Source organism: Corvus moneduloides, chromosome 11 (genome assembly GCF_009650955.1).
Source record: "Corvus moneduloides isolate bCorMon1 chromosome 11, bCorMon1.pri, whole genome shotgun sequence".
Taxonomy (NCBI): Eukaryota; Metazoa; Chordata; class Aves; order Passeriformes; family Corvidae; genus Corvus; species Corvus moneduloides.
Genome location: NC_045486.1, coordinates 18,313,180 through 18,331,831, shown reverse-complemented (window position 1 = coordinate 18,331,831; position 18,652 = coordinate 18,313,180). Strand labels below are relative to the sequence as shown.

Here is an 18,652-nt window from a genome sequence, read left to right as displayed (position 1 = left end):
AGTCTTTCCTTAAACACATCCAGTCACCTCCAGTGATGCCACCATCCACCTGGCAGCCCCTTCCAGTGTCTTTTCAGCTACAGTTTCCAGCTGGTTTGAATTTTACAGATGTTTTCTCTTGCAGTCAAGTGTCTGTTTAATTAGTCTTGTGCTCCAATACACCAGGTCATTCAAATACCCAATGTTACAACCAGAAAGATGAACATCTATGTAATGTTCTTTAAAAATTAAACGTTATTCTGCTTTCCTTACCCCTACCAACCCACCCTCCCAAGTATGAATATACACATACATGATTTACAATAAATACAAAACAATCTACAGACCCAAACTCCCTATCACAAACATGGGATTAAATTCTAGAACCCTTCATCCAGTAATTTTTATGACCATGTGTTTTGACCGCAAACTTATCCTTCAATGACCATTTTAAAACAATCCCTAAGGGCTCTCAGAAATTCCCCCTTTTCTTTCCTGCTTCCTCACAAGGCTCTTCATGACAGGGGCCAGGCTGACACAAAAGGAGTTAATTAATGCTCAGAAGTTTTCCTCTGTATAATGAACATTTGTATAATTTGGACAGTACTCTAACTTGACTCTCTATTGCAGCTTTTCAAAAGAAAGTCAAAGCAGAGCAAACTGTGCCCTTTTTAACAGGGAGAGAAGATGCACCTAAAAGGCTGAAAATAAAACCTGCATAAATCTGCAATGAGTCATTGATCTTTTTTTTTAAATGTGTGTGGTGCTGTAACTTAAACACTTATCATCCAATTTCACTAAACTTAAAAAAAAATGGGGGTTAAACAAAATATGTGCCAAAACAGTGACTGATAATCACTTTTCCTTTTTTTAGCATTCTATAGATGCCTACATGAAAAAGGAATTCTTGCTCCTTTGGCTATTTGATAAAGATGAAAATAATGACAGTGATATCTTTAAAGTAGGTTTCTGTCATCTGTGTTTGCAACGTTTCTCTATGTTGTGTAACTAGAAATGCATATCTAATATACAAGAATTAGCCATACTATCCTGACTTTTAGGAGTGTTATAAAGAAGTTTCACTCAGGACTGTAAGATTGTGGTATTTATAATACTTTCATTAAAAAATAACTGTACTTCAGGGAAATGATATTTGAACAATTATTAGGCTTACATGGAGAAATACAAAGGGAAATAATATCAATGTATTGTCTTGCAATGGCAAAACTGACTTGTTTCAATTTTAAAAGGAACTCTAGCATAGCAAGTTCTTTCATAGTTCTAAAAAATGCACACCTACAGAGTTAAAAGTAAAGTGGAGGTTTGAGTGTAAGGGTAAACAACACCAAGAACACCAAGTTTTAACATACTACTTCTCTCTAGCAGGGCATTTGGCTCTCCACCTTTTCCTCCAGCATTCCAAGGTGTAGAACTACCACTTGGGCAATTTGAGGCAGTGCTCTGAAAATATGCTAGTGAAACTTAAACCTGGAGGAAACAAAAGCATATCTTATTTCTCCCTGCATTATCAGGTTTTATTACTCATTTCAGGTGTTATCTACAATGTGCTTGGACTGAAGTATCAGAAGCTTTGGTGCCATTCATGACATTCAGGTATTGCTTAACTGGAATTCCCCTGTCAGGTGGTGTAACTACAGCTGGTGTGGACATACCTGGCTGGGTTTTAATTAGGTGCCTTGAGGTCTACATGCACAGAGCTCAGTGACCTGCAAAATCCACCCAGGGATCGCAGCAGATGGCCAGGTAACCTGTGGTATTTCAGTATGTAAATAAGTGAGTTTAAAACTGCAGCAGGAATGCATAATGTAATCGTACCTTCAGTTCTCCAGCTCCCACTTCATCCCCTCAGCAGTTCCTTTTTTGATGTCACATGAAGGAGTCGGGAGAGCACCACAAGCCTGAAATACACATTTCTTTTCCTCAGAGTGCTGTAACTGCATTGTGCTTTATAGCACAATTCCTGGTTTTTGGGGCTCTTCTTGTTAGGAAGTCATCAACACTGGACTTTCCCATTTGCCATCTTTTGCAATTTGTAAGTTCACCGCGGAATGAGAATAAAATGGTAAGAACAGTCCACAGTTCGCCTATTCAGTTTGAGGAGGAAAAAAAAAGTATCAGGCAAGTATTTAATGTTAACATTCCTTGCTATAAAAAGTTCATAAATCCACATCTGAGGGAAAAAAAATAGCATTACCTGAGACTCATGATAAAATTGTGTGCCAATAATACAAAGGTCTTGTAAGCTCATAAGAAGGATTTTTGCTATAATAGGTACATCTTAGTTCTCCTGGCTCCTAAAATGAAAGGCTTCTATATAAAAGAAAGGATATTTTGTTCTTTATGAAAAGAGTAATCATGACACAAAAGATCCTGTCCTGTGACCTAGAAACATCGGCCTGGAGAAATCAGGTTTAAAAATCGCAAATTCAAGGCAGCAAGTCCAAAAATATTAAATGGATTTGATAATACCACAGTGAAATTGTGCTACAAAATACTGTTTGTTTTAAACTACTACACCATTTTCAGTTTCAAAAGGTAGAATTTTGTTTAAATAGGATTGAGTTTCATACTTTTATTATACTCAGACCAACAGAAATGGAATATACTTACGTAACTCACATCATACAAATTTTCAAGCTTTGGTTTTTTTCCTCGAATCAGGACAACACCATTGCTCCATGCCACTGTTATTTCTTGAATCCCTGGTTTCTCCATGTAACTTCACACACATACTAAAACTGCAGAAAATTTCATGCTCCAACTGCCATTTCACCATCTCACACTGACTGAGAATCATTGACCCCACAAAGCAAAAAGGGTTAGAATAGGACTGGAGTGTGTCATTCAGTGGCTTTTTAGAAAGCGTATGTGGTACTTCAAACAGCAGTAAAATATTTTAGAAATAAAGGAAGTCATGGCTTCAGAAATAGGGCTGTAAGCAGCAAGAAAGGTGATTTTAGGTGAATAAAGCCACGTCTATGTTGTTAGCACATAAGAGCCTGCACAAACTTACCACAGATATGAATAAACAGGCATTATTACTACCAAGAACTTTAATTGCTACATACGGTCTGAGGGAGCTATAAAGTTATAGGCACAGCATAAAGAAGAACTCTGTACTGTATCTATAACTCCAAAGAATTGCCAGGACAGACAGTATTTTTTTACACATAGACAAGACAATTAAAAAACATTTCCTATACACAGGAGTCCTGTATGTTTATTGAAAAAAAAAATACAGCTGTTTACCAGTGGGACATGACCCAAAATGAAAAACAGTGTTGTGGTGAATTTTTTTGACTGGTAAGGGAAAATATATGGAAAAGAAGATAAACTGTGGGAGGTCATTAAAGCAGAAGACTATGGTGAAATCCTGGTAACTTGGGCAGGGTATTAAGGCAGAAAGGAACAAGACCAACCCCATCTAAGCACCTCCTTAAAGTCTGTTCTTACAGCCTCTAATCTGTGGGTGAGGAAGGAAAAATGAAGGGATAGAGAGCTTTTAGGTCTTGCTTTGTATTAAAGGACATACCAGCAACTAAAAAACTAAATACTCTTTTTATAAAGAGGTGAAAGCAGAGCAGTTCTGTAGCCTGGGCAGAACTCACGTAGCCACAGAACTTGTGCTGCTTTCAGGCCAGGCCAACACTCCTCAGTGCAGGTACTTGGCTGTTAATGTTACACTGTTTGCTCACCATCAAACACCTCTTGCAACTGCTCCTGGAAAAACACTTTATTGTCTCCTATCACAAACGCAGGACCCCAGCCTTGTGCCCAGCCCCTGGACCTGTTAATGGTTAAAGGACAGCATTAAACTTCTTTTTGACACAAGCCCTGTCTGAACCTCTTTAAACAGGGAAGAGGACACGTAGATTAACCTGGTTTTCAGCTAAACTGCCATCATTTGGCAACACACCTCTGTGGGAAAACCTTGAAACCTTCCCGGTAGAACTTTCAGTTCACTGAGTACAAGGTCTCCTTAAGACAAATTACAAATGGCTGCAAATTGGTCACATGTTAACATTTCAGTTTATACCCAGAAACACCGAACTGTAATACATGGGAGTGGTACAGACACACTGAGCATCAGTTTCTTTTGTACTTACTGAGAAATTCAGATTTATGTTCCCTGGCACAGCTATCAAATACTTTCAAAGATATAGCTCCTTCAATTCATACACACTACATTTTAATGACTGTGGTGTTAATTTTGGAGTGATCTCAGTATGCAAATGGCACCATACAAGTTTAATGTTCCCCCTGACCATTTCCCTTGAAGAACCCAATTTACTGGAATTGTCATGATTGATATCAATAAGCAGAACTGATAAATAGCCAAGAGACATGTTCTCAAATTCTAAACCTCACATTATCTGTCCTCTCCAATACATAAACATAGATGTAATGCAGTTCCCAAGCAGAAACACCAATATAAACATAATGGAATCTCCAAAGGGTGATCTTGTTCTCCATTCCAAATCTGGCCGTATATTCCCACGTTGCCCTTGGCACACAGACACCCATGAGGCACCTCAGAGGAGATGATTCATCAAAGGAATGGTCAAGTTTTCTCTGGTGGGATTTTTTTTCCCCAAAAATTGTTTAGTTGACTCAGCAAAGCAGAGTGACACATGGCACAGCCACACAAGTGCTCCAGCTGTCACTGGGGGAGGAGTGGGAGCACATCCCAAACCGTCTGGGAGCGCAGGATTTGCCATTCTGCTGCCAGCTCACTCTCACACCACATTAAGCTGATTATGAAACTGCACTTTGAGCAGCTGCAGAACCTCCTGGCAGGGTGAACTCGCGGGGCCCTTTCAAGGAAAGGAGAAAACACACAGACGGAACAGATATCTCTGGGTGTGCTCTGAAAAAGCAGCAGAGAGCACAACAATGAGGAAATGTTTTGGGAGAGAGAATTATGGCTCATTCAGCAGTGCAGGAGCTGTTACTGACAGGGGTGTTTGGGTTGGGTTTTTTTCCTCTTTCTCCTCCAGAAAAACACATGTATTTGAGTCCTCCCATGCCCTCACTGCTCCATCTACCCAGGAGAGAATTGAAGGGATCTGCACCATCAGAGGATCAGTGATAACACATTCCACTAAATTTTATTGATTTAAAACAGCTATTTCAAAAGTGAAAATCTACAGTTCTCTTGATTAAGGTGGAATGAAGTGGATACTTAACAAGGGATTATGAGATCTCCCTGACTGAACATCTGCCAAAACCAAGTTTTGTTTTATTGCAACAAAAATCTTTATGATGGTGTCTCACTTGTACACTCATTAATCATATTTATGCTTTTATCTCACACCTTTCCAGGAGATTTCTAGAGGAAAAAAATCCAAGTTCCTTGGAAGAGAACTATTCCTAACAGTGACAGGAAGATAAATACACTGGAAAATATATATATGTACACACACGTACCCTAGATCTCCCAAGTCAAGCTTTTTTAGCAAGGAATTAAATTTGATTGAGTGAGCATAAATTCTAGATTAAATTCTACACTTATGAAAACAGAATCAGGACCAAAAAGCAGTGAAGCCCCTCCTCATCCAAAGCTTGGCACGTTGGAAGGTACAAATCCATCTGGCATAAATTCATAGATTAAAAAGATATACCTGGATGTTCTACTTGGTGGCTGGTTCTGAACATATCTAAATCTGTGCAAAAAAAAAAAAAAAGAAGCATTTACATTCACCAAATCATACCTGGAGACAGGCATTTAATTGCAGTTACAGGTTTCCAGGGGTTTACAGTGCTGCAAAATAGATAAAATAGGAAACAGCCTCATCTGCTGGTTTGAGGAGACACTATCAGGTGCATTACTTTCTTTTTCCTCTCCATGTACATCTCCCAGATCTCACAGAATAAAATCTATAGCATTGAACTTTGGGGTTTTTTGTTTGCTTTTTTGTTTCTTTTAGCAGCAAAGCCATTTGCACACACTCCTCATATGATTGGGAGATCCCAGATAATTCAGTGAAAGGAGCAGCTCTGAATTTACTTTCTGGCTCCTGGTTGTTAATATAGACAGACACGTCCAAAGAGATTGCTCAAAAAGAGTTCCCATTATTTAAGTTCCCTGTAATTTTATTGAAGCTTCATAGTGTTCCTAAATCAGCTATTCTAGGGCACTATTTGTTTCAAACAGAAATGTTTGATGGACATTTTTGCTGTGGAGTTTTTTCTTGTTTAAAAAGTTAATAAAAAGAAAACCTTCTGAAATAAAATTGAAAAATACGCTGATTTATCTTATTGAACTTTGTATTAAAAAGCATTAGCATTGAAACAATGAAGAAATTAGTGGGAAACAGTATGGGATAACAGGTCACCCTGAGCTTAATGATGGATTTTTTGCTGTCTTTTTAGTCTCAATGCACCAGAAGAGGTTCAAAGTCAATGGAAACAAAAGGAAAACCTTGAAATAGGAGTGAGGATTACAGATGGCAGTTAAAAGATGCAGTCAAAAAGTAGAAGAAAGGAAGACAGAAGCAAATAATACAAGAAAGGTGCAGAATATCAAAAGTCCTAAGCCTGAAATGTTATTTTTCTAAGCAGATTGCATTCCTGAGGTTAGTCCTAGAACACAATTTATCACGATGTGAAAACCATACCATAACAATTCTTTATCAAGGATACAGCACTAAACCAAAATTGCATAAAGAGGCTTTACAGGAGATTAGATTCACATAGACTCAAAGGGAAAAAATGCCATTTCAGAATAACCCACGTTATCTGCCAAAATCTGGCTCACCAGAAATTGCTCACAGCAATTATTCAAAAAAGGAGCAGCCTAACCAGAACTTACCCATTCTCTGTACAACTATACACATATTAACCTTCCTGAACAACTCTGTGTCCCTGAGAGGTGGAAAAATTATTTGTTAGAAGATCCTTGTACAAAGATCACTGTATGATCATTCAGAGTAAGGGACAAACATACAGATTTTATTCTCTAAGCTTTTAGCCTTCCCCTGAATGCATTCCTTCCACTCTGTGAACATTTCCCAAGGGCCCTTCTGAGTTTTGAGAAGGGCCTGGATTTCCCTTTTATTTCCCACCACTTCCATCTCGTGCCCCCACTCCCCTCATCTGCCTACAGGCATCATTTTACCACTCTGGGCTCTTCCCACAGGGGATACTTTGCAGGATGTTTTGGTGGAATGCCAAATAATCCTACTCATGCATTGTCTCCGTACTGAGACAAGAGATCATTGGAACACTGGGACAGAGCAAAGACCTCACTGGAAAAAAAAACACAAATAAGAGCTTGATCTATCAGGAATTTCCTAGCAGTAGATTTGGGAAGTAATGCTTTATTTCATAACCAGAGATGTTGCACTTTATGAGATATAATTTCCTTCCTGCTGGAGCATTCTTGCTATACACCATGTTCTATCAGGACAGTTGTTACAGCTTAGGGGTTTTTGGTTAACCCTGTACATAGACAAGCTTTACAAAATCTTGATGATATTCACAAGATCTTCAAAACAGGCACACCCATATACATGTTAGGAACAAAGTGAAATGACAGCAAAGTTTCACAAGCATCATATTGTCCTTTTAGACCATGATGCATGATATAAAGTTAATTATCCTTTCCTCCTTATCAAAGTTTCAGGCCCACTCCTTCACATTACTGCCAATTTAAAATACCCATTTGATTTCACATGCATTTTAGTTTTAAACTCTTGCAGAAACAAACTAGAATATTTGGTTCTAACAAATATTTACCTTTAGTAAAACTAACCATTCTTCTGCCATCAGTTTCCTAAAGCAAACATTTCAAACAAGATGTCTAAAGTAAAGGAAGTGTTACTGATAAGTCATTTCAGTTAAAACAAATGCACAGGAACCCTTTTATATAATTGAAGAGCTTATATAATACACGACAGTAGGAACACTGACCTACTGCTTTTGTATGGAGATGTCCACAAAGGCACCAAGTGGTCTACATAAAAATACAAAAAACAGTCTCTTTTCCAAAAAGTATGAACAAAGATGCAAATAGCAGGTCCATAAATAAATCATGAGGGTAGAAAAAAATTTCCCTCAAGATTGTTAATCATTAAAAAGCTCAGCCTTGTCTTCTTATAAAGAGGGCAACTACCTTTATGTTTTGCATACAAAGTTTTCAGTTCCTCTGTTTTTCTGCAGCACAGTGAAGTGTTTGTCAGAACACAGGATTACAGCCTGTAAATGGTAACACTGCCTTTTACACCATCTCTTTGGGTGACAGGTGTCCCATTCCTCTGGAACAGGGAACACACTCAACAGCTATTGGAAAACATTGGTGGAACGAGGTGAGAGCCATCACTGATCATGTAGGAAAGAAGAATATTGGAAAAATCTAGAGAACAGTTTGACTGCATCCACATGAATTCCATTGTGAAAAGAGTGCTTACAAATTTTGGGGGGGGGGAACAGAAGGAGAGAAACAACACTCAGTGAGTTTCAAACAAAAAGAAATAAATGCCAATTAAAGACATCAGCATATACTCAGGGAAAAAAAGGTTAAAGATTGCAAATTAGGCATGAAACAGGAGACATCAGTATTATAAGTGAAGAATACTTACAGGGTGTCACAGTTTAACAATATATTTTAGGGCTACTACTTCACTAGCAGTTTTAAACAAGAATAAAACTAGCTGTAAACTAGGCATAAAGCTGAGATGCTGAAAATGGAACTCCAGCTTTAATTTGCTTAATTATGTGCCTGAAGCAGTGGAAATAATTCATCACAGCAACATGTTAAATATTTAGTTTACAAGCAGTCACCCACACCAGGAGATAGGTTACAAGAAGAACAATAAGCCAGCACTGTCACCCCAAAAAAATTCCAATCTTCAGAAATATTGAAGTAACTACCAAAGGAAAAAAGCTGCTGAAAAATTGCAAATATTCTAAAACTTATTAGCAGAAGGTATATGGAAAAAAAAAAGTAAATAGTATTTAGGATCCTGTCTGATATGCTGAATATGTAACAGGTAACTTTTTCCAAAAGCATAATTGTTTGCCCACACATAGCAAAGAAAGCTGATACCAGATCTCAGTATTCCCAACCATGGTTCCCTGTGAAGTGATAGTGGAACAGATAACTCTCTTTGCAAAAGGAGCTTCCAGGCCATTTAAAATACTGCTGCCAGTAAGAACAGACTACAAAAGGCTCATTGCAATATAGTGTTACACTGGCCAGCCTGGTACAAAAACAGGAGCTGTAATAAGGCTGAAAAGAAATGCCTCATGGAAGCTCTGGATTCACCTTCCATTTTTAGCCAGTGCTGGCTACTATCCCAATTCATTCTCAAGATAGGGTGTCTGCCAATAAGCAAACATTAATTTATTTTCATTTCATGTCAATGCAAACGTTTAACAAATTTAATGAGAAAAGATTATGTGAAAGACAGATTCTGAAAGGTAAGAAGGGAAGGGGAAAGGGCAACAAGTTGTCTGGTATGTGCTTTTCTGCTGATTTCTAGTCACAAACTGAGACAGATACACAGCCCCCTCTGAATCACAGCTAAAATGAAGCCCTTTTGAGAAGTTCAATGTCCAGTGTTTTAGAACACATTCAGAAAAAGAATCAATATTAAAGGTTTGTGGAAAGAAAAGGAATTATTTTAGAAAACACACAGAGCTCTCCCTGAATACACCATCAAGCCATATGGTGCACACGTACGGTTGTGACACAACACAGACAAATTATTTTCCTTTCTGCTGAGGTCACTCACAGAAGAGCTAAGGTTTCAGCTACAATTAAATCTTCATTTGATCCTTCAGCAACTGGAAGCAGCTCCATGAATCTAACACAAGGCTCAATTAAACAGTGCAAGTTCCTCAAGTGTTCATCGAACCCTGAGCCAAAAGGCTTTTAATGCTAAACACAGGAGGAATTCCACTGACTCCTACAGAAACAACAACTTAAAAAGTGTAGCATTGAGTCACTGAAAAAGGCCTGTCAGAGACATTAGCTAAACATCAGTGAAAAGATTAATGATAAAATCAAGTGTTGCATAAATATCACAGTTCATGACTCTGAATTAATTTTGTTCGGCGAAACCTCCATCCATCAAAATACCTAATTCCACATCAAATGTTCAGCACTACTACTAAATTCAAGTACATATTTAATTACTCTTAATTGACAACTCAGCTTGCATACGTCAACCACTTCAAAAATTAGCTCACAAGCCACATCAAAATATTCAATGGGTTCAGTATCAGCCCATCACACTGTGAGGCAAAAAGAACAAAACAACCCTCTCCCAACACATTTGTGCATTTTATTCCTATCTACAGGACAAATTCATTTACAAAACTCTTGCATCATCCTTTAACATGCAGTCAGGAGAGATGTGACCTCTGGTATATACAGAAGAAACCCTGCACACTTCCCAGAAGAGAGGATTTGTATGAGTAATACATTATTTTGAGCCCTAAATAAAACATTATCTCATCATACACATTATGAGAACTCTGTTCCCACTTATTCTTGATAATCCAAATTCAGAGTGAGATAAAGCAAGTCTAAGGGGTCAACTTGTGTAGTACTCTATTCCAAGAATATATAAAAGCCTAAGCCGTGTAGTAGTTTATGTTCTTTTCCATTACTCCTACATATGTCTTTATGCAAATTTAACCCTCAGGCTGCACATTTGCAACAGGAACATTCACAGAATGCTGTTTTGATGCTAATGATGCTGTATAAATAATATGTAGGGGACTAGTGCAAAGTGTCAACTGCATATTCATATCATACATGAGTACAGTTATTAAAGTAGAATTTAATATAAAAATGCAGAACACTAGGAATTCTCATTAGTATTTTACTCACCTGTGTACAGCATGCAAAATAAAGCTTAGGTTTTGTAGGTAATGTAATTTCTAAGTATTTGTAAATATTTATAAGTAACAGGCAAGTTATCCCCCCTCAGAGTCCCAGTGAAGGAAAGCAAGTTCCACGTTGGCACTCGGTGTAAAATGAAGTAAGTTTAGTAGTTTGAGGATCTTGCTTCTATGCAGCATTCTCTTCTGACTACCCAGAAGTGCTGCAACAACCAGGGCCCAGACAGATCATGAAGTATTTTCTGGTAGAACCTACCTTTTTCCTCAGTTTCTTGTATGTTTGTTCATTTTTCCATTCATGTAGCAGAAAATCCTGGGAGTTTCACAAGTAATATCGGTCATCTGAGGCCAAAGTCACTAACTGATCATTGAAATGATCAATTTAAGCCCAGTTTGCATGGCTGGGCTCTTGCCTCATCCCAAACATCATCCTGCAGGCACAACAGCCCTACAGTAAAAACTGCTTTATCAAGTTCTCTGTACTCACTGCTACTGAACTACAAATAAAGTTGGTAAGAATTTATCATCTAAAAAGTTCACATTGAAATGTACTGCATCACAGCATCTACAAAGACTGTATTTACTTTTATATATGCATTTTTCTTTTAAAAATGTGTTTTGTTTCAAAGATGAACTTTCATACTTGGCATATCTCCAGGATTATGAACTTATTTCTCTAAGATAGTATTTATTTAGCATTAGAGGTTTGCTTGAAACATTACTGAACCATTTTGGTGATATAATTTTTCTTCTTCCTACTATGTTTTGAAGTTATTTTATCAAGAGAGATATTTGCAGCTTTGTCTTTCAGTGACTTAAGACTGATTTGCTGTTTGATTTAGCTGAACAGACATTTATTGTCTTTTACAGATTTTATTTCCTTGGATTTTTAAGAACCACTGGGAAGAATAACTGATATAACATAACAATAAAGGTATGCAAATATTACCATCAATAATCCAGAGCCCAGTAGTTTAACGTAATGATAAAACCAAGGTGGTCCCAAATCACAATTTAATTTGCCCTCTCATTGCCTTCTGACACCTTTTAGACGTTGATAGTCCTGCTGATTGCAAACAAGGGGCAGCTGAATCTCACAGTGCAAAGGGATGCTCCCAAGCAGATGAAAGATCATTCCATGCAATTCCATCTCTATTAAAATACATTGCCCACCAAATTACAAGCTAAAATCAGCAGTTTACTTCTCAATGAAAATTTTACATAGCCTTCTAACAGAAAGCAAAATATCACTTGTTATTACTGAAATAAATTCACTCCCCAGCAAGAAAACCATTAAAATAAATAAGTATATTACTCCCATAGCATAAATATTACTAAGAGTGACTCTGGAACCATGAGAAAAATAATGTATAAAAAGTATCAACCTTACAAGTCAAGAACCGGCACACCTGTATTACCCAAGAATACAAATCTTCCCACTCTGCCATGGAAACGTGAATCAGCCTGGAGAAATCACACACAGCCAAAGTGGTGGCTGAGTGCTGCTACACTGAGACAACATGAGGCAGAAATTAAAATTAGATCCAAATTCGGAGTCATAATTAAATAAAACCAAGGTGAAACAGAAAAAAAGCCAACATACACAGATTATTGTGAAGTAAAAAAAAAAATCTGAAGGAAGGTATAAAAACATGAGAGGAAAATCCATGGTTCAAATAGCTAAGAAAACCAGTTATGCAAAGGTAAAGACCTTTAAAGATACATCAGCACTTAAATGAATTCTAGTTCTGAAAAGAGAAATATGGTAAAATTGCTGAAGTAATCAGCAAAAGGCTGGAAGTGATCAATAAACATTGCCTACCTGTATTTGGTAATGTGGATAACTATGTACTGCATGAGGATAATTCAATAAAAAATATATACTTATGACTAGACCAGATGATAAAAAAATAATAAATTTTAGGATTTCATAAGAAAAAACATAACCACAAAGTCTAGAAAGATGCCCAAGAGAACTGCCATAGGATATCAGTGGGACCCCAATGTCTATTTCCAGTGCATGTGAGAACAAATAGAAAATTTCTCTAGAGTAGGTGTCCCGGTATAAAAAAATTAAAAACTAATAATTGCAGGAGACTTACAAGACTTTTAATCATGGATTAAATGTAAAAAGGAGGTTAATTAATCAGGTTAACTTCTCCACTTCCTAATAAGAGTATAATTCAAAGGAGAACAATATCATTAATGCAAATCAACACAGCTTTACAGAAAGCTACTAAACCAACCTGGGATTTGTCCTTTGTGTGAGCAATCACAAACTCATTATTTAGGTTTTTATGAGGCACTTCACCTACAACATGTGGCATTCTAGACCAAATAACAGTGAAGAATGCATTACAGGAATTAAAAATGAGTTAAGCGAAAGACCTCATATTTTTAGCAATTCTGTCAGTACTTCTCCATTGTTCTCAGTGAGGTGAAGCTCACAGCACTGTCAGTGCTGGTGAACAGCAAATCGTGGCGGGAACGGAGCGATCCAGATCAGTTGGTTCACTGCACTCATTCCTTGGGAACACATTCTCAGGCACATATTAAAAATGGAACAAGTGTTGGCAGAAAGCATGTATGTAAATCCCAGTTAAAAGAAAATTATTCATGCTCAAACTTAAAAAGCTTAATCTTTTTAATCCTTTAAATATGAAAAACAGGCTTAATTTGATGGCAATATAAAGTGCTACACACTGAAAAGCTTTTCATCTTGAGGATAAGGAAATAAGGACACCAACGTTTAGAAACTAAAGCTGAGCATCCCAAATTTCATATTTTAATTTACCTAGCATTAAAGGTAATAGAATATGAAACAAGTACAGACAATCCCCTTATCTCTTGAAGTTCTCATATCAAAACCATACATCTCTGTGCTCTTAGGTCCAACTAACGAGTCAGGGGGATGATACACAATAATTGCAGTACAGAAGTGGTCAGGCTGTATAAACTAGCAGGACCTTCTATGTCAGGTGGATTTTACCACCCAGACAAATATTATGTAATTAATTTGGCAGCAAGGCAAAGTTTTGGAGAAACAGGCAAATCTATGGGGTTTTTTTCCCCTCTACTGCAGCTTTAGTTACCCAACAGTTAACCCATCCTCATCCAAACAAGCATGTACTGATTTTTCTCCATGTATTTTTAGTGCTTCAAGGAGGCCAGCATGCAGTAATCCTTCCTGCAGAATCCAAACCAGCCTGTTCTGAGTCATGACTGATTAGATGTGGTCAGTCCTGTGTGACAAGTACATCATTTTAAAGATGTTAAGATTTTGCCTTGTTTGTTGCAACAGCAGAACACAAAACTTACCACATTTCAGGCAAAACACAAAGTTTATTTTATTTACCTCCTCCAAATAACTGCCTCCCTGGCTTACTACCAAGCTCTCTATTCTCCCTCAGAACAGCTTTTATGCTGTCAGTACATCTTTGACATTTTTTAAAGCAATGGAATGCTGTTCTAGATGGCACAGATATCACAGTGTATTTACTTGCAGCTCAAGTGTTTTCTTTGCTTCAGTGGGTTTTGTTCAACTGCCCCATTGTCCCCCACCTGTTTGTCTGCAGAGTGACTTCAACTCTATGCCATTAGCTTAAATATATGAAACTTAACTTGCATTAAAGTGTCCATTCAGTGATAGACATCAAACCTGCAAAGAGCATGGGATACTTGAGATGTGATACTACATAATAGCTGAAACATCCCATTGCTTAGGGGAGGATTAATAAAAGCAGAATCCATCATGGTTGGATTAATCCGGGCTCTTCTCTGCTCTTACATGGACAAACCCCAGGCAAGAACAGAACATCTGAAGAACCTGCTGCACCCTCCTTCACCTCAAACCACACCCAGCAGCTCAAAACCATATCCTGTCTCCCAAGTCATCTTCAATTCCACTTCAAGTGTTTTCTGCTATGGAAAAGCTCCTGTTAAACTGAAGACTTCATACCCATCTTTTCCAGTGGGCTCTTAATATAATGTGCAGCAAGGCCAATTACCTTTCAAATGAAATTTAATCAAAGAAGGCACCTCACCCTTTGTAGATTTAAAGTTATTTTGCTCGATTACTGACAAATGTGTCAAATACATCCCTTAGAGATCCCTAGGAAATAGGATTACCTGCACTGAATATTCATCAGAGGAAAAGGAAAGTGTTACTGTCTCCTCAAGAGACTAAAACAATGTCGTGAAAACCAATTTCCAATCTTATCTAATAAAAAGGCAATTTGCCACCAGACCTTTAACACCCATTTGTTCAAGTAACCCAGAAACTTATTTATTGGAGTGATAGACTAGAAACACACTATCAATTTCTAGAGAGTTTTAATTACTAAGAAAATTGCACTGTGCATTTCCTCCAGATTAAACAAATACCACTAGACAAGCCTGCCTCCGAGATAATAAGCAAACAGCAAAAAGCAAGCCACAGCTTTTTCTAAGGCAAACAAAGGAAAAACCTCTTTGTGAGCTGGAGTTCTGCCCTTTCCAGTTTGCCCAGACTTGCCCCTTCCCTCGCTGTATGTTCTACCATGTTATTGACACAGCACAAGGAGGTTTTTTTGCTGACATACTCACACCACACAAAGCTCCCTTTCATCAAGTGTTCAACCGTGCTCCAACACCAGGCTACAGAAAACAGCAATGCCAGAAAGCCTTCTATGGCTGGATTAGAAACCACTGCTTCTTAGAACAGGAATCACAGTACCTCTGAATAAAATCCTTTACTGGGACATCAACACTAAGAGTATCCACATAAAACCAGCAACACAAGTTTTGTTATTACATCAAACTACTGTATTTGATACTTTCAGTAACCTTGTACCCAACTGGTATTAAAGAGCCTGACAAAAATAGGGAACTCAAAGCCAGAAACAGCAGGATTTACCTTCCAGAAAAGTGAAGGCAGTTACAGCACTGCTGATCATTTTCACTTGAGCTTCCTACATGGTGTTAAGTTGCAGTTTTAAACACAAACTCCACTTCCTAATAAACTCAAGTTTTGGGTTTTTTTTTTTTTGCAAGAGATCAAATATTAGAAGAGCACCTTTCCTTCCATTCAGTACCAAAAAACCCACCCAGCTCTACACAGATTATTCAGCTGAAGACAGGCAGCCAGAAAGCTTTCCCAAAACAGAGTGTTTTGTTGTGATCTGAAATAAAGATGGATGTTCACAGCTACACCTCTAACTACAAAGCCTTTTGCAATTATTACAAATGGATAGAATAAGCTTTGAGAGCAATGTTAAAAGCCTGGGGGAAAAAAACAAAACAAGTCAAAAGCATTTTAAGCAAGTCTTTATTTTTCTACTCCCATAACTAGAAATAACAAGACAACTAATTCCCCCATTCTTTTTGCTAAAATGTTGGGGTGTGGTGGAATCCAGCCCTCAAATAAATGCATGCTTTGAAAAAGGAAAAATAAAGAGTTATTTCTGTGATTTGTGCCTCACAGTCAAACTTGAATGACCCTGAGAGAAGTCTGTGCAGACAAAATCACTGGAAAGATTTATGTGCAGTTTGTTAGATCTGTTTCCCACCCCCCTCCATGTTATTGCTCTACAAATTGCAGATTTTTTTTTTAGCAAGTACTAATTTTGACTAAAGCCCATCATAAAGAGTGCTACAATATTGCTTTTTATTACAAATAGCCAAAACTTTTTCGAAAATATAAATGTGTAAAACAATACACCGACTGTACAGTGCATTTACAGGACACAACCCAGAAAGGAACATGCAGTGTAAGAACTGCTTTATACATTTAGCCCTTGGCCACAAAGAACTTGGCAGTACTACCACGACTTTAATGACTACAGGGTGAAAAAAAATAATTAAAAAGTAAAAAGCTGTTACATTTAACTTTATCATGAGGTTGGGATACATACAACATCGTACAGGGAAGAGTTGTTTTTAACTAGAAACCGTCATCATGTTGTAACTCTTGGAAGGGCTGGATCTCCCAATCCTCCACTCCTCCTTGCAGCTGGTCCTGCTCTCCAGCTGTTTGGCCGCCTTCCCCCCGGGCTGGGGGCTTTCGTACAGCACACAGATAGACCCATCCTCACCTATGCGATAGGACACTTCGAAAGGGTCGACCCACAGCGTTAATTCGCTGGGTAAGAGCTGGAAGAGTCTCTCGTGGCTCAGTCCGATCATCCCCGCCGCCTTTCCTATCAAGGGGTCCATCTTATGGTTGATCCTGATGCAGCGGTAGCCGGAGCCCTTGGAGGGCACCAGGGGGAACCAGTGGTGCTTGTAGTGCTCTGCGGGAGGGAACAAAGAGGAGCTTCAGCGCGGGGCTGCGCTCCGCCGGACCCCGCGGGCGCAGGGGATACAGGGGGTGGAAGGAAGGGATGGAGGGGATGGAAGGAAGGGATGGAGGGATGTCCCCCGGCACTCACCGCGCATCGCCTCCTGCAGGCACTCGCAGAAGCACCGCAGCTGCTCCTCGCCGACCCCACCGGCGGCCCGCAGGAGGCGGGTCACGAACGCGGCCGCCGTGGAGATCTCGGTCCTCATGTCCGCTGCCAGCGCCGCCCGGCCCGGCCCGGCCCCCGCGGCCGGGGGCGGCTCCGCGCAACAGCCGCACGGCGCGGGCGGGACGGGGCGGGTTTGTTGTGCTGGCGGTGGGGCGGGACCGGCACGGACAGCCCGACACACGGACACCCCGCGCCGGCGGGCAGCGCTCGGTGGCGGCGGCCGAACGCGGCCCCCCCGCTCCGGCTCGCGTTGAGCCCAACGGAAATAACGGGAGAGACGCGCGCGCAGCGGGCTCTGCCCCGCGCCCCGTTCCCACCGCGGGCGGCCGCGGCTCCGCTCGGCCCCCCCGGCCGCGGCTCCGCTCGGCCCACCTCATCCTGCCTCGTTCCCTTTTCCCTCTCGTTTCTCGGGACCCAGTACTAACACAGACTCAAAACCTCCCACATCATCTCAGCCATACAACTCCGAGGTCATCCTTAAGTGTGGGATTTCCTTTCCCTCTACCAGCAAATGACAAAACTCTTGACATTTACCCAACACCCAGAGTACTTCTCTCCTAACCAGCTCTCAGGTCTGGATCAAGATGCTATTTTGTTAGAACAAATTTTCACGGAAGTGCCCTTGGCATTTCAGTACCTCATATTTTAGGAATTAAGCTAAAAAAAAAAGTCTCTGTTGGTACCTGGACTGATTCAGCCATTCACTTACTCCAGTTTTGATTTATTCAGTGTTTTGAGAATCAGAACACAAACCCATTCTTGTCCAGGTTCATTAAAATACAGGACAAAAACCCAACAATTGTATTGGACTTACGGAATTCTTGCTAGCATTAAGAATAAACATACCATTAACAGCACTAAGAACTGTCCAAATCCAGTCATAAGTTATTAAACTTAATGCTTAATTATGCTAAAGAGCTCCCCCCTTCCACAATGTGTGGTCCATATGAATAAACGCACAAATGCCCAGTTTTCCCAGTGATTTTACTCTTAGGTCAGACAGACAAGATTCTGCTAAAGATAGGACAGACAGTAAGGGTCCTGGTTTTAACTTGCTTGTGAGAAACTAAAGTAATGGTAGAAGGAGAAACCAAATGAAAGGTAATTAAAAGTATTGCAAGAGTCAAATGGCAATGCTAAAACGGCTCACATGGATTGAGGTCTGGGACCTGGATCCATTAGTCCTTAGTGGAACATTCAAATGAAATAAGAACTTCTGGCTACAAAGATCAAAAGATGCCACAGCTTTCAGGTAATCCTGGAGTCACACTTTGATTTCTCATGTTCTCCTCAGGGAGTTTCAGATTTAAGACTCAATG

General features: G+C 39.3%; 1 protein-coding gene across 1 annotated transcript; it reads right to left on the bottom strand.

The window, feature by feature from the left end:
• Nucleotides 1-16,135: 16,135 nt before the first annotated feature.
• LOC116449614 (protein BTG1-like) lies at nt 16,136-17,571 on the bottom strand. The gene is made up of 2 exons (XM_032121300.1): nt 17,256-17,571; nt 16,136-17,117 (listed from the first exon to the last, which is right to left on the bottom strand). Exons 1-2 carry the CDS (start codon nt 17,371-17,373, stop codon nt 16,765-16,767), a joined length of 471 nt encoding a protein of 156 aa, XP_031977191.1. The 5' UTR covers nt 17,374-17,571; the 3' UTR covers nt 16,136-16,764.
• Between the last annotated feature and the right edge of the window lie 1,081 nt (nt 17,572-18,652).